The 14690-nt window shown below is 37.1% G+C and overlaps 1 protein-coding gene across 3 annotated transcripts in view; it reads right to left on the reverse strand.

Annotated features, from left to right (window-relative positions):
• Positions 1–1354: 1354 nt before the first annotated feature.
• The window catches only part of ARID4A (AT-rich interaction domain 4A), a 50618-nt gene continuing 37282 nt past the window's right edge, over positions 1355–14690 (reverse strand). For 2 of the 3 annotated variants that reach the window (XM_055717333.1, XM_055717335.1), the window contains 10 exons: positions 13902–14130; positions 11773–12023; positions 9682–9879; positions 8438–8522; positions 8055–8256; positions 5556–6686; positions 5261–5365; positions 4033–4248; positions 3658–3804; positions 1355–3171 (listed from right to left, as the gene is read on the reverse strand). In XM_055717333.1, the coding sequence (XP_055573308.1) occupies positions 3068–3171; positions 3658–3804; positions 4033–4248; positions 5261–5365; positions 5556–6686; positions 8055–8256; positions 8438–8522; positions 9682–9879; positions 11773–12023; positions 13902–14130 (2668 nt within the window). In that variant the 3' untranslated portion in view covers positions 1355–3067. The remainder of the gene's footprint in view (positions 3172–3657; positions 3805–4032; positions 4249–5260; positions 5366–5555; positions 6687–8054; positions 8257–8437; positions 8523–9681; positions 9880–11772; positions 12024–13901; positions 14131–14690) is intronic. The other variant, XM_055717334.1, reaches the window with a different exon arrangement.

The raw sequence follows: 14690 nt of genomic DNA on the forward strand, positions 1-14690 counted from the left end.
ACAAGTAGGGAAATGAACCTTGTCTTACCTTACGTCCTTGCATGCAAATGTTTCACCTTTTTTCCAGCTTCCAGATAGATACGTGCTAACACAAAAATACTAAGTCTGCCAGAAATCTGACAGTTCTTTGTATCCACTGCAGGAGGTGGGGGGAGAATCTTAAATTCTCTTACAGCCCTGTTCTTTTTAACAGTGTTTGATTCTGTAACTGTAATTGTATTTTTTTAACCTCCTAACTAAGCTTGAAATAACATCTATCGTTTTTAGAAAAACTGTGAAGGTTTAGAAGGCAGGAGAACACCACAAAGACTGCCAAGAGGGTGCTTTATTTTTTCTTGCTTTTGCAAACAAGATACCTAATCTCCAATTTAAAAAAAATCCCAATTCAGTATAATTACTGCATCCTCAACAGCATAAATTTTCATTCAAGGCACTGGATGACACTTTGGAATTTATGTCAACAAAGCAAAAATAAGGGCATTATTGGGAAATGAAAGACCTTACTAGGGTTTCTTGTTGATTTCACCTTTAGTACAGGGTAGTCCCACATTGAATAGTTAATCTCCTTTTCCCCATAGTATTTTTTAAACGTCGTAAGAAATTACTTTAAACATCTACTGAAAAATCGAGCTAACTGATACGCTTCCTGCCAGAAAGGTAAAACGAGGAAAACAGTAACATGGTAGAGGCTTTGCCAGAGGCTGGGCAGCAAGTTCACATTTCCTGGCAGGTTTAGTGTTTGGCCAGAATAGTGATGTTGTTACTGGGGGTGTGTGGTGTGGGTGTCTCTCTGGTGAGTACTAGCGCAGGGCAAGCAGGTGGAAAGATGAAGTAAGGAAGCAAGTTCACTGTGTCAAGGAGCAACCATCTGTTAGAACGGGTTTCCGTGTTTCACAGAACCCTACCTTCAGTCTCAGACGCAGCATTTTAAATATTCCTAAGAGGTAAGGAGCAACAGTCAGTGCACACACAGTGAACATCTGAGCCCAAGTACAGACAGTCAAGAGCTCACCCATCACCTGTGCATGCTGAGTGTGTGTATGTGCCTGTAAGATCTCACACAGTTCGTAGACAGAGGTAGCTATCTGCATAAGATAGAATTAATTCTATTATTTCACTGAATTAAAAATTTACTTCTGCAAATATTAAACATGGAAGGTAATGTGAGAAAATGTGACCCATGTTATTTCCTTTTAAATGAGTATTGCTTTTTATTCATAGCTATTAGAAGATTTAACAGTAAAAGTTGGCTCTGAAAAAAAGTCTTTACAACAATTTATGGAGATTAATCCTATTTGGGTAAGTCCAGACATTTACAAGAACAATCACTTAAATAAAAATAGAATATAAAGCCTATGTTTAAAACATGGCCTTTATTAATGCTTTCTAGTGAGCTCCGTATTTATCTTACATTGAAATAGTTCTGCTTTGCTTAAGAAAAGACAGAAAAAGTGCATTTACAAGAGTACTTTTTAATTTTCTGCGAAAATGGAAGGAATTGGAATCACAAGTTGACAAATGTTGTAAAATGAAATTTCAAGAAACATCAATTTTAGTAATGCTACGCCATCACTAGTGTTTCATTCTTTCTGCCGTGTGAACCAGAATATCCTGATATACAGTCTAGAGCATCTATGTTATTACTCTACAGCATAATAAACACAGAAAAAGGGGTTAAGAACCCCTTTCAATGTACAAACATGAATAAAAAAATTGATAAAAAAATCACTTTTATACATAATGTATATGCAAACTGTTTTAAATACATAGTTTTGGAAGAGTTATTTACAAACTGTATCTGTCTGTGGGACAATCCACAGAGAAAGCATACACAGTTGCTTTACTTTATTGTTGCATCTCAACTTTGGGAGATATAAATTCATTCGGCAGTACAGCAAGCATAAGAACTTGTGACAAAGTATCTTAAGGGCAACCCAATAAATTTTGTTCCTCAAAACAATGTAAGTACTAGGACTGCCAAAGTTTCCAAAGAAAGTTCTGGTTTAATCCAGATGCCCGCTTACAGATCTATGTTGTGGAGGATACGTAGACAGACCCCTCTGAAATACAGGCATGGCTACTGGATAAAACCTCCTTAAGAGCCATAACTGATAAGTATGTTTTATCGAAAGAGCGAACTAACCTAGATTTTTTTTTTCCAATTTTATTAATATTTTAAAAAATACATAAAAATACAACATCCAATGTCTGAATAAATATATTTAACAAGTTGCAAGATACCTTATTTTACACAAAAATTTCAGCTTTAGAAATCTTGTTAAATAACTTCACTGTTGTTATATATTTCATTTTTCGTCTTTTTGTAACAAAATAAAAACTCTGAAATTACATAGAAAAAAGACAAAATATTTTTGTCAAGGGATAAGATAGTCCACTGAAAACCTATTCACAATTCCACTGTAAACATTAATAAACATTAAAATATTTGCATAACTGTGTGCTCAAAAATCCTATAAAAAGTGGAAGACTTATTACAACTGTAGTTTTCAGTCAACTACACTTCCTTTCACAATTTATTTTGTCCCATTTACACCTTTAAAACTGGGCACACTGCTGAGAACACATACTTTGGCAGTTCCATATAGCAAGTGCTTCCACAAAGAGGAACTACTCACCAAGAGTTAACGTACAGCTCGGTGAAAGTGCAGCAGTTACTTAATTCTTTTGGATAATACTCTGATGTCTGCTTGGTGCACTTGCTTTTCTAAGATCTCCCTAGAGCACCTGAATGCTTCACTGGACATAACTTCAAATTTGATAAGTGCCCTTTCTCTGAATTAATAAAAAAAAAACCAAAACAAAACCAAACACAATGACAAGCATGTCACATTGTGCCTACAAACCTTCAGTTACCAATGAGCTTAATTTCTCTGACCAGTAAATTAAACAAAAGAAGAGGGTAGGAGGGGAGAACAGGTACAGTCCAGCAGTGGAAGTGTGTACAGAATATACTTGGCAATGTCAAACCAGTTGAGTGCTTTCTGTGGTTGAATTTCAGGTTCTATGTCCATGGCAGCAGGTTGCTGGCAAGGCAGAGAAATGTGTATCACCTGCATTCTACAGCAAGCACATTCTGTGGAGGAGATGATGATGATGGACTCATTCCAGTGTCCGATGAAGCAGATGACATGGATGCCCCTGTATGTGACACTGAACATACAGAACAACAGATCAGCATCAGCTTGTCAAAGCACATGTCAGAATGAAGGTTTCTTTGGTTATTAGGTTGTTTAAAAGGCCTCAAAGAAGCAGCGTGGTCACAGAAAACTGATACGGATTTTTGTCAACTGCCTTCACTGCTATATTCACATAAACTGGGTAAGTAGCCGTACCCTCTCTGCGTCACAGACCAACTGAAAAGATGAATCAGATGAGTCATTATGCTGACTGAAAACTCAGACCGCACTTGCACTGGGAAGTCCAAGTTTCTAATAAACTATTATAAAATAGTCAGTGAATGTTTTTCTTAGGTTAAAGTTCTGAAAAGCCACAAATACTCTTTCTAAATATGTATACAGACAAATAGATGATAACACACTTTTTTCAAAAACGCTGTCAATTAAACTCCAGTTGCTTTGAGTTACTTATTTTCAAGACGACTTTTCATGGGCAGCATAAAGCAAATCTGAAAGTTACCTTCTCTGTCTTTCTTTTTTAATCGTTTTCTTCTCCTGTCTATGGTTGCTACTTCTGACTTCAAGGACATGTAGTATTTTCGTATTTCCTGTAGTTTTTCTTGTAAGAAGGAGATCCTTTCAGTACTGCTCATGTTGTCTAGTTCATCTTAAAAGTGGGAAGAAAAGAAAAAAATTAGCTTCAGCAAGGTGATTGTAAATAAACGAATGCAATCCTTAAGAGTATACAAGATGCAGCATGAAAGGTAACACACTTCCGTAAATACCATATAATAAGGCCTACACGTAATTTAGAAACCCAGTATTTGCACATTTTTCTTCCAAAACCAACTGTCTCATAAGTTCCCTCTAACCAAGTCACTCAGAGAATTCTTACTGAGCTGAAAACTCCATTTGTATACTCTAGGCGAAGCATTCTGGTGGTGGTGTTTCTCTCTGTGTTTATCCTTCTCTCCATCTTTGATGTGAGGTGAAATCACTCTTGCAGGTGATCGAGAAATCTTCTGTGGTTTGGATGCATTTAGGTGTTTTACAGGAGTACATTTACTTGAACTGTCCAGGACAGGAAGATCTTCACTGTCACTACTTTGTCCTGCAGCAAGAGAAATGTGTTTAGACTTAAAAAAAACGTTGCTATTTTAAGAACTGTAGTTATAGTCAGGAAAATTGAGCATGAAAAAAAATGCTCCTTCTTGCCCAGAAGATTCCAGAATGCACACAAAGCAAACCCTGAACAGATTCAGACACAACATGCACTGAACTCTCAAGTGTACTGATCGTTAATGCACAAGTCAAGGGCTGACTAGGCCTTTAGTTAAAAAGTGATTGTGAGATACTTTTTTTCCAGAAGAAAAAGAGCAGCTTATTAAAATAAGAATATTAGAGCACCGATAAACTATCTCAAGTCACGTATTTTGGCGTTCTAATATAAAGCAGACACTAGAACCCCTTTTCTAAAATTAAAACTGTATTAATATAGGTAGGTAGCGCATGATTGTATATATTTACTGCACTCCTTTACACATCTAAAGGAACAGTTATGAAGCATGACTAAAAAGCATAAAAGCTTTAACACGGAACAGAAAGTTTTAAGCTGATATATGCAAATATTTTAGATTCTCACAATAATTTCCAAGTTTTTACACGGCTTTTGCTGAAAAGTTATTCTTTATCATCGAGCAATTTTTTCTGCACTTCATAAATGTACTTTTTCCCATGAGAAACACCTATTGTAAGATTTTAAAGGAGATGTTTCTACCAAGAACAAGCTCCCTCTCCCAAATTCATAACCATCCCAATATAAAAAAAAAAAAATCAGCATAATGGTAAATATTTAGTAACTGTTAATATACACAGTTACTAAAAGTTTTTCCTAACCAAGGTATTAACAATAGCCAAGCAATTTCCCAGTAACACCAGCTCTGTGGTAGCAGTAAGTTCTCTCCAGTTAACAGCCAATAATCCTGAATAATAGTAATAATAATGAAAACCGCTGACAAGGAAGTCCCATCCAACAGAAATAATGGGCAACAGTGAGAACAGCAGGCCCTTGTATGTGTGTATAGGACAGCATAACCTTCCCCGCTCCCCCTCCGGGAATCTACCTGTTCCATTCTTCTCATTTTTGGCTGCAGCACTTGTTCGCTTTGGAGTACGCTTTTGTTTTTTTGCCAGTGTTCCACTACTGCTGTCACTGGGTCTTTTTTGACCTAAATGAAAAGACAGGCAGACAAGACACCTCAAATATTGCTGCTACTCACAAGTTCTTTTTATAAGAAACACAGAAATTTAATACCAGAAGACAAAACAAACCAGCAATTTTTAGCCAAGTGACACCAGACTTAAGACAACTTCAGAAATCATTACAGCGGAGAATGACTTCTCGCAGGTGATGCTCACCTTTCTCTCCAGTCTCTCTCTCCTGCACAGCTATACTACAATTACTTGACGTAGTACTGGCTTCAAATCCATTAGCAGACTCAGTTTCACAGAGACCTTCTTGAGACTCTTCTGCCACACTGTCGACTTCAATAGTCATGTCACTTTCACTCTTGATACTGCGTGATTCATCCTGGCTAAGAGCAAGAGGCGAGGCCACCGAGAAGCTTGACTGGACAGCGGGGGGTAAGGCAGATGGATTTGAATTTGAAGCATTAGGGTCTGGCTTTTCTGATACTGTGTCTTCACTACTGCTCTTCTCCTTTTCATCCAAGTCATCCAAGTCTACTTCATGGCACAGCAAAGTTTCAGGACCAATCTGAGGCATTGCATCATCCTCATCTTTTAAGGGAACATTCTCATTTTCTTCAGATGGACATTCAAAGTTCTCGTTCCTTGGCTCTTGACCATGCTGAACCGATTCTGCCACCAGCGATGGCATTTCCTCATTTTCAGTTCTGAGGGACTCTTCAGCATTCAGCCCTCTACATTCTTCTGCTCCAGTACATTCATTGGTCCTCTCTTCAGATACAATATTTGGCACTTCCATCTCACTCTCTCGTCGATTTCTCTTTTCAGGCGATGCCTGTTCCAAAGTTTTCCTTTTCAAAAGCTTCTTATCTTTTGTAGAAGGTTCTGTTTCACTTTCAGTTGTGTTGGAAATTTCTTTACAGTCCAAAGAAGACATGTCTAATCTTCCAGGTTCTGCAAGAGATTCATTTGCCACCTCTTCTTGGCTTCCTGGCAAAATCTTTGCGTTCTCTAGAGAGGGATCTTTTGTCTTGCTCCTTCTCCCTTTTCCTTTAGGTGATTTTTCAGCCTCCCTTTTGACTTCTTCTATTTGTTCCGTTTTATTTCCAAAAATCTGAACAATTTGTTCACTTTCTTCAACTTCAAGTTTGAGTGTTTCTAGTGGCTGTACTTGAGTCCTGTCATTTTCTTTCAATGCACGAGGAATCTTTGGGCTTTCTTCATCTAGCTTCTCATCATGTAGTTTTTCACTTTTTTCCAGTTCTGAAGTTTCTGGAGAAAATTCTTCATTCAAATTCTTTTCAGATGACTCATCTGCTTCACTGTCAGATGAGCCAGAATCTGCAAAATATTTGAAAAAAAGGAAACAGCATCCTAAATCATCAATTACAGCAAAATTTCTTTTTTCAATCACACAGAGAGTTTATTTTCAGCAATCTATGGTATTGACGTCAGTTTACAATGAACAATTTTAAACTTAAACACTGTGTTACTTACCACACTATCACAGTTCTTATTTTTAATCAAAATTTCTATGAAATTACAATAGTAGTAGTACTGTCAGAGTTCAAGGAGCATCTGGATGATGCTTGTAAGTAGTCCTGCAAGGAACAGGGAGTTGGACTTGATGATCCTTATGGGTCCCTTCCAACTTGAGATATTCTATGATTCTACTACTACTATTGCCCAAATAAGGCAATATAAACAAATTACAGTTTATAGTAGCAAAAATAGTTTTACAGATTCCCATGATCTGATATTTACCTGTGGACTTTACCTCCCCTACCTGACACAACAAAACCAAAAAACAACACTCCTGCCCTCCATGCATCCACAAACAGAACACCCCCCACCCTAACCAACAACTCCAAACAAAAAAACCCTAAACTCCAAAACTCCAAACCCTTCCACACCACAGTATGGGTATTTCATTGCTAAACTACTGTATGAATCATGGACCACATACAGAGCAAATATTATTCCATTACCAGAAGGCTATTCAGGGATCTGTACTAAAATCAGACAGTGATTTCACTTCAGTTCTTGTTCACAGAGGCTCAGAAATACCAAAAATACTGCTGTCGTTTGTATGTAATTAACAACTCTGCTGTATGATGTAGTACTGGGGTTGAGAATTTAATTACCACAATAAAGACTGTCATTATAGCACTAGATTTGGTGTGTTCAAGATTAGGACTGAAAGGCTCTGGCTGAAGAGTATGGAATGACTTGCAGAGTCATTTCCATGCCATGGCTCTTCTGCGAGCAAAATGTGCTCCCCAGCACTGTCAGCTCAACTACTTCCTCAATAAAATTCACAGCAAGTGCAAAAGAACCTAAACCACAAAAAAAAGGGTAAAAAAATAAAAATCAAACCTCTTTTCCATAAAGGTACTGAATAAACCTCAAAAGCATACACAGGACTGAGATCACTCACCATTTGATCCTCTATCAGAATCAAACATTCCTGAGCTACGTGTCATCTGCCTGCAAGGTGTTGCTAAAATCAAGATCGAAAGGACTGATTTTTATACAGTGAAAATTGCATCAAAAATTTGTTTTGTTATATAGCTTGTACACTGACTAGTTAAGTAGGACTCTAAAGCTGCTGACAGCACTGTGCTCGCTGAAGTTGTCCTAGTAATGCACCGCATTAACGTCACTGCATACATGCACTTCCATGCCAGAACACGAGTGCACCAGATGTACCTTCTGTTCCATTTGGTAATGGTGAGGAATCTGACAAGTTGTTCCGTGCACTTCTGGGTCCTGATTTACCTTCACTATTAGGCGTTTTGGCTAAACTGCAAGATGTGTTTGATGGAAGAGTAGATTTCAGAGGGGGTCGCCCACGCTTTGATTTTTGTTTCTCCTCATCCTTCTTCTCATCCTTTTCACCATCTTCTTTATTCTGAGGGGAAACCAATGAATTTTTAGTAACATGTTTCACTGCTGATCATCAAACCTTCTCTCTTTTTGCTCTGCACTTCTACTAGAAAACTGGACTGGACTGAGCAACCTTTTTTATTTTTCTTAAAATAACTAAGAGTGATAGTCATTAAGTATAGTACTACAATTGAAATAACCATTACTTTTGTTTTTTTCTTCTGTTTCCTCTTTGGTCCTCCTTTTTCCACAGGCCAGATGATACGATCAGCTTTCACCCATTCATCGTATCTAAAAGTGAACAAAATAGTTATCACTACGGATAAAAAACTTGTTTGCAATATGAGGATTAAAAGACTTGAGTCACGGAACATGTTTATTCAGGAAAGGTAGGAAAGTAGAGCATGTATTTAAAAACACATGCAGTATCTGGCATTAGAAAGATGAGTAACATTTCTAGCCCCATAAAAAAAATTTATGGGATGGGGGAATGGAAGCACAAACTTTCCTGTTACTTGCTAGCGAAGCACTGGAACTCAGGGGACTGAACCAGCTATAAAGTTTGTCAGTTATTTCATATATACAAAAGACAGTTTTCACCACAACCGTAAAATATGCTTTTTCAAATTATAGCAATAAACCGGGTGAGATTCTGAAAGGCACAAATACACTACTACTGCTCCTCAGAATCCCCCCAAGTTATTAATAAGGTAACAGGACACATGCCAGTATGGGGGAAATATCCCCGCTCCTAAACTTTAAGTTGTCGCTTAAAGACATTTCCTTAGTTACTTAGAAACATTTGGATTTGGAACATCAAGTTATATACCAAAGTGTTCTATTTTTAAAAATGATCAGTTTTGTGATATTTTTGTCCACATAATCACAACGCCTTTAAGAAAACAACAAAAAAGCACCATTTCTACAAAGCATGGTTGCCAGGAGAACCATTTAATGAATTTTTTTCTCTAGTTCTTTGTTGCTTAGCCCTCTCCTACCCTCTCTATACATAACAACCATTCCTTATAATCACAGTTAACATTCAATACAAGAATAAATTTTGTTGCTAGAATTTCAATGCTTGATACACTTAATTGTAGATGCCTTCACCATTATCAACGATTCCCTTAAATAAAAACATCTAATAGCGCTAAAACTAGCTGACACAATAAATTACAGGGATCCTCCTGTGAGGAGTGAGGATTACTCACTTTAATTTGGACGAAACACGTAAATAAGTATATTCTGATATTTCAATGCAATAGTGTCATACCATGAACAAAATTACTAACAATGAAAAGTGCAAGAGTCAGATCCTGTTATCATGGTGATAATTCAACTCAGAGCCAAGTTACTGATCTTTTTTCTCTTTCTTTTTTCCTTAAAACCAAAAAATTTTCTTCAAGAAATCCTTTTAACATAGAAATGAAACTCTGTTTGTCATCCTCACCTTACATTCCAACCGTAATAATGAACTAAATATAAAACTTCTCCATCGTCAATTTCTGTGCTTTTAATACTGGCTTCATAAATTTTTTGAGTCTTTCCACGTCCATATTTTACTTTCACTTTGGTTCCAGTCAGGCAGGGTTCTGCATCATCCTCATCCTCTTCACCTTCCGATTCTCCTTTGTTCTCAATTTCCTCCCTGCAGTAAGGTGTATTTAAAATGTCCACTAATTAGTGACAATCAATGTTTTAACACTTAACTAGCATAGCCAAGCTACTACAAAAGAAAAGATGCAATAAAATATTTTTTCATTTTCTGTATCCTGCACTACCTCTGAAGCTGGCTTGGACACAGCTTCTTAAATCAAGAACAGGACTTATGAAAGAATAGGGGTAAGTGCCAAAAATATCCAGAAAAATTGTATGATAATTTAAACACAATTATTAGGTGTACAACTACCTCAAAGCTTAAAAACTATTTTTTAAAGGAATATTTTGGTAATACAGAAAGAGGAATAAGTTAACTCAGCGTTTGGCTCCTAAATATGTCAAGAAGAACTATCTTCAGTTTTTAAAATACTTTATTTTGACATGCTTTAATAAAAAATAAAAATATGTCTTCTACGGTTTGCTTAACAGACTGCAGTTTACTAACAGTGCACATAAGTTTGAATTGCCATCATAGTGACCCTCTCATGGATACAAACACCATTCTGTTGCGGGGGGGCAAAGTTGTTGATTAAAACAGTGTTTAACCAAGATTAAAAAGTGTCTACACACCTCTTACTAGCTTTATCTACCCCTTATTACAGCTATATCTAATACTTAAACATATTTTCATGAATTACAATCTAACCTATTTTCACCTGTATTTCTCTCCCTATTTTAGGGTGGATTTAGCATAACGTAAGCTTAAACTACAAAAAAGGCACCAAGAAAGAAAATACTGGAAAACAGTATGGGTTTGCTTTTACTGACATACATTTGCTAGCCTTCAGTGAAAGATGAACTATCTTCTTGTGACAAACAATTAAAAAGAAAGAGGACAAGCATCACCTGCACCACTTAAGAAAACTCTTTTGATGCCTTGGGCATCTGACATACCTTTGCAACCTGCTGCACACCCACGCTGTTCCTTTATCTGAGGCATTTCTGCATGTTATGGTGCACTGCAAGATTATCTTTTTTGGACCACGCAGTGACACTTTCTTTAAAATAACTGTGTTTTTCCCACTCCTCAAACTCTTTAGAAGAAAATATGCAATACCCCTATCAGGTTTTATTCAGTATCAACTTGTGTCCCCACCGCTTAGCCACATGGACAAGAAAAACAAGGTAGGAAAGCCAGCTTGAGCAGGTAAGACACTGCCCTTGACCACAGCCAAAATAGCTAAGAAGAGGTCTACACTCTGGTAATAAATTAGTCACCTGCTCACTAGTCATTTGTAAGCAGGACTATAAATCCAACTGACCTTGTCAAGTTTATTGTCTGGATGCTATTTGCCCTTTGCCCTTCCATGTCTCTCCATCCCCTCCTCTTTAACCTATCTCTAGGTTTCATTCAAACTCCCTTTCCTTCTCCTTTGCTTTATTAGCTGATCCCCTTCCTGCCTGCCTACAATAAATCAAGTAACAATAAAAAAGCGCAAGCTATTAGGTTCAGCAGCCATTACTGACCACTTAAACAGAAGTCTGGAAGAAAAGAGGCTCTCTTTTTCCATTGCTATTTCAACTGCCCAGAAAAGTCTGCCCCGACAGTTGCTCGCCATCCGTACAGCACCCGGCATACTTACAGCCTGGTCTACTTGGTGTCTGTACATACTAGTGTGATAAAACACCAACACAACCCTAGCAAGACCTTCAAGAAAAATACCGTCTGGCACCTGCCAGAAAAAGATGCTTCCATGAAGTACCGCAGCCTCTACAAGCTTGAAATAAAATTTTCCCTTTCCTGTCAGGCAGAGTGAATTCGGTCCCTGGTTTCCACATTTTAGTTGGTAAGATCTCCAACTCTGTGTACACTCCTGCTTGGAGTACGGCTCAATCATGACACAGACATACTTATAAGAAGGTGATACAAGTTAATGTTTACCTCTCCCTCTGCCTCTCTTCCTCTTCATCTGACTCTTTATCTGAATCATCTTGTTTTTTGTTTTTTTTCTCTTTTTGCTTTGGTGTACTTTTTCTCCCTAATGGAGTTTCATTTTCTTTCTTTTCTGCATTCTCAGGTGCTTCTTCTGTATCTTTGTTTTCTTTGTTACTGTCTTTTAATTTCTCTTGTGTTTTATCCTCTTCACAATCTTTTTTAGCAGGAGTTGTATCACGGGCAAGTCTTCTTCGTCCCTGGAACAGAAATATAGTCAATTTAATGACTCCTGTCAATTGTTCTCTGTATAGCCTCTCCAAAACTCAGTGAAAAGTGAAACATACTAGTCCTGTACAGAAGAAAGGCTGGAGATAACACCAAAAAGTGAACTGTTCTAAAATCTTAAGATAACAGCTTAAAGTCTTGCTATTGAGGAAAAGAGCAAAACAAAGCCATTCTGCTTGGGTTGGAATAAAGAGGATGAGCTTCTGATTAACTTCTGGAGGATTTCAGAACATTCATTTGGACCTGTAAGGTCTGCTGCCCTGATAGAAAGGGCCAAAATGCCTTTCTCAACTACAGCAATAGCATTAATTAAAGTGCTTGTATAGGACCTCTGACAGCAGGCATCTTCCCTTTAGCATCTTCAATCCTTATAGCCACCTGTTACAGAACAGAAATTTGTCAGCTTTAGAAAAACTGTAAGTATTGCATTTTTAAAAGGTGTTTGAGTAGCTGGACAACTGCTGTCTGGAACTATCTGCAACTGTTTCTTGGGGATCTTCTCCCAAGTAGAAGTACGGGTTTCTCATTTTACTATTAAAAGTCTCTTGATAGGGTCACTGCTTTATAATCAGAACATTTAGAATAATTAATCTTGCATTCATAATGTATCTGGAAGGCATCCAAAGACAACAGTAATGAAGGCACTATCATAATTTAAATTCACAGTTTTGGAAAAATAAGCATTCATAAACAGATAGCTGGTGACTGGATTAGTAAAGCAATAAAATACAAAACTAAATTTTTAATTATGAAGAAATTAACACAGACAGCCAATGACAAAAAAGACCAAAAAAAATTTCTTCCGTTTCTTTATCCTCTCACCAGTTTTCTCCAAAACTAAAAAATAAATGAACTAATAACAAAGCTAATATCACGCCAGGAAGTTCAGGAAGTCTGATACAGCTTGGAAAAACCACTTGCAGTTAGGTAGAAATATAATACATAATACCAATCTAAACTTGTGTTTACAACTATGTCTTCTCATCTATTAAAGGGCCACATCCTTGCCTGAAAACTGGCTTGCAAGAAGTAATTTATTAATCACATTGTAGTTGAACAGAATCCTTACAACCTGAACAATCTAAGTAGCAGCAATTTCTTGTCCTTCAGTAATCATGTTCTATTAAGGGACACAAAATGACCTTTTAACAGAATTAACAACGGTGCTACAGAGTCATATTGAAATCCTTTTAAAAGTATTTTGGTATTCTCCATCAGACTCAGCATTCGCTAGCTGATGGGTCACTGGTAACTACTAGTATAACCCTTACCTCTACAGCATTCAAAGACAAAGGAAGACAAAACTTTAAGTGTTCTACCCTCGACTTTTGTCTACATACTGTAAAACTGTAGTGTTTCTTTTATTAAAAGAGGAGATACTGCGATAAAAAACAACTAAGAGGAATGTACTTTCTTTTGATTCTTAAAGCTGTAGCAGTCCCTCAATATTCCCGCTTCTTGCCAGAAAGCTCCAGATTCCATATGCCTGCAGAAATTCTCACCCACAACCAAGACTGTCCTGCTGAGTTTCATGGTTCTGACAATACACAGCTCTCGGTAGCTCTCACGCCATCCCTGAATTGAAATGTGCCTGGCATCCAACACAGTCTGAGCAAATATCATGGATGATTTAGAGTATGAAGAAATAATCAAAACTGATTCTATTCACTGGCAGAACGCAATTAACAGTTAACAGCAACTCCGCGCTCACAGAACCCTGTCCTGTGCTTGTACAAGTATGCCAGTTCAAATGTACAATCACTCCACACGGGAAAACTCATTATGTAAACTGTTCACTATACTACAGGGTTTTGTTAAATACTAAATAGAAATCAGTGCACACCACTTACCCTTGGGGATCTTAGTTCTATTTCTTCTTTTTCACTTTCACTGCTGGAATAGTTTTCTTCTGCTTCCTTTTTAACTTCTGTTGGGGGCATTTTTGGTTCCTCTTTTAGACTTTCCTCCATTGGTTCCACGTGTTTCTGTATGTCTTCTACCACTTTTGGCTCATTGTGATGGATGGTCCTAAACTGAATGTTTGCAGAACGGCAGTACTCTTCAAAACCATAAAGATACCTATAGATACAAATAAAGATTTTCTATTTATTGAAGTGCATAAAACCTATTTTCCTGCTCACAGAAAAGCAAGAGGAGCAGTAACTTCAGGAAAAAAACAGCGCAACAAACAAAACAAAAAAATAAAAAGCCAGAGCAGCTTTTTAAATGAAACAATTATGCACACAGGTGCTTCCCACAAATCTAACTTCATCCCCATCCAATTAAGAATTCATGACATTGAAGCCTAAGAACATCTACACCATTTTTCAAATGCACAAAAGACAGCTAAAATCAGCCTAGTATTAGAATATGGGCATACAAACAAGTTACCACATGGTAACAAACTGCCATGCATCAGTTTGTTCTCTGGTAACTGGCCTGTGTGCACACTCTAATCCAGTTAGAGGTGACAGAAATGTGAACCAGTTTATTCCTCAAAGAATAAACATGCAAGATACAACATACTATTATGTGTTCATACAACATAATTATTTCCATTGTAACAGAAACCTAGTACATATTTACCAATTACTTTTTATGATAAATACTCTTCTCTGTAAAATACAGACCTTAAATAT

This window comes from Falco cherrug, chromosome 7 (genome assembly GCF_023634085.1).
Source record: "Falco cherrug isolate bFalChe1 chromosome 7, bFalChe1.pri, whole genome shotgun sequence".
In the NCBI taxonomy this organism is placed as follows: Eukaryota; Metazoa; Chordata; class Aves; order Falconiformes; family Falconidae; genus Falco; species Falco cherrug.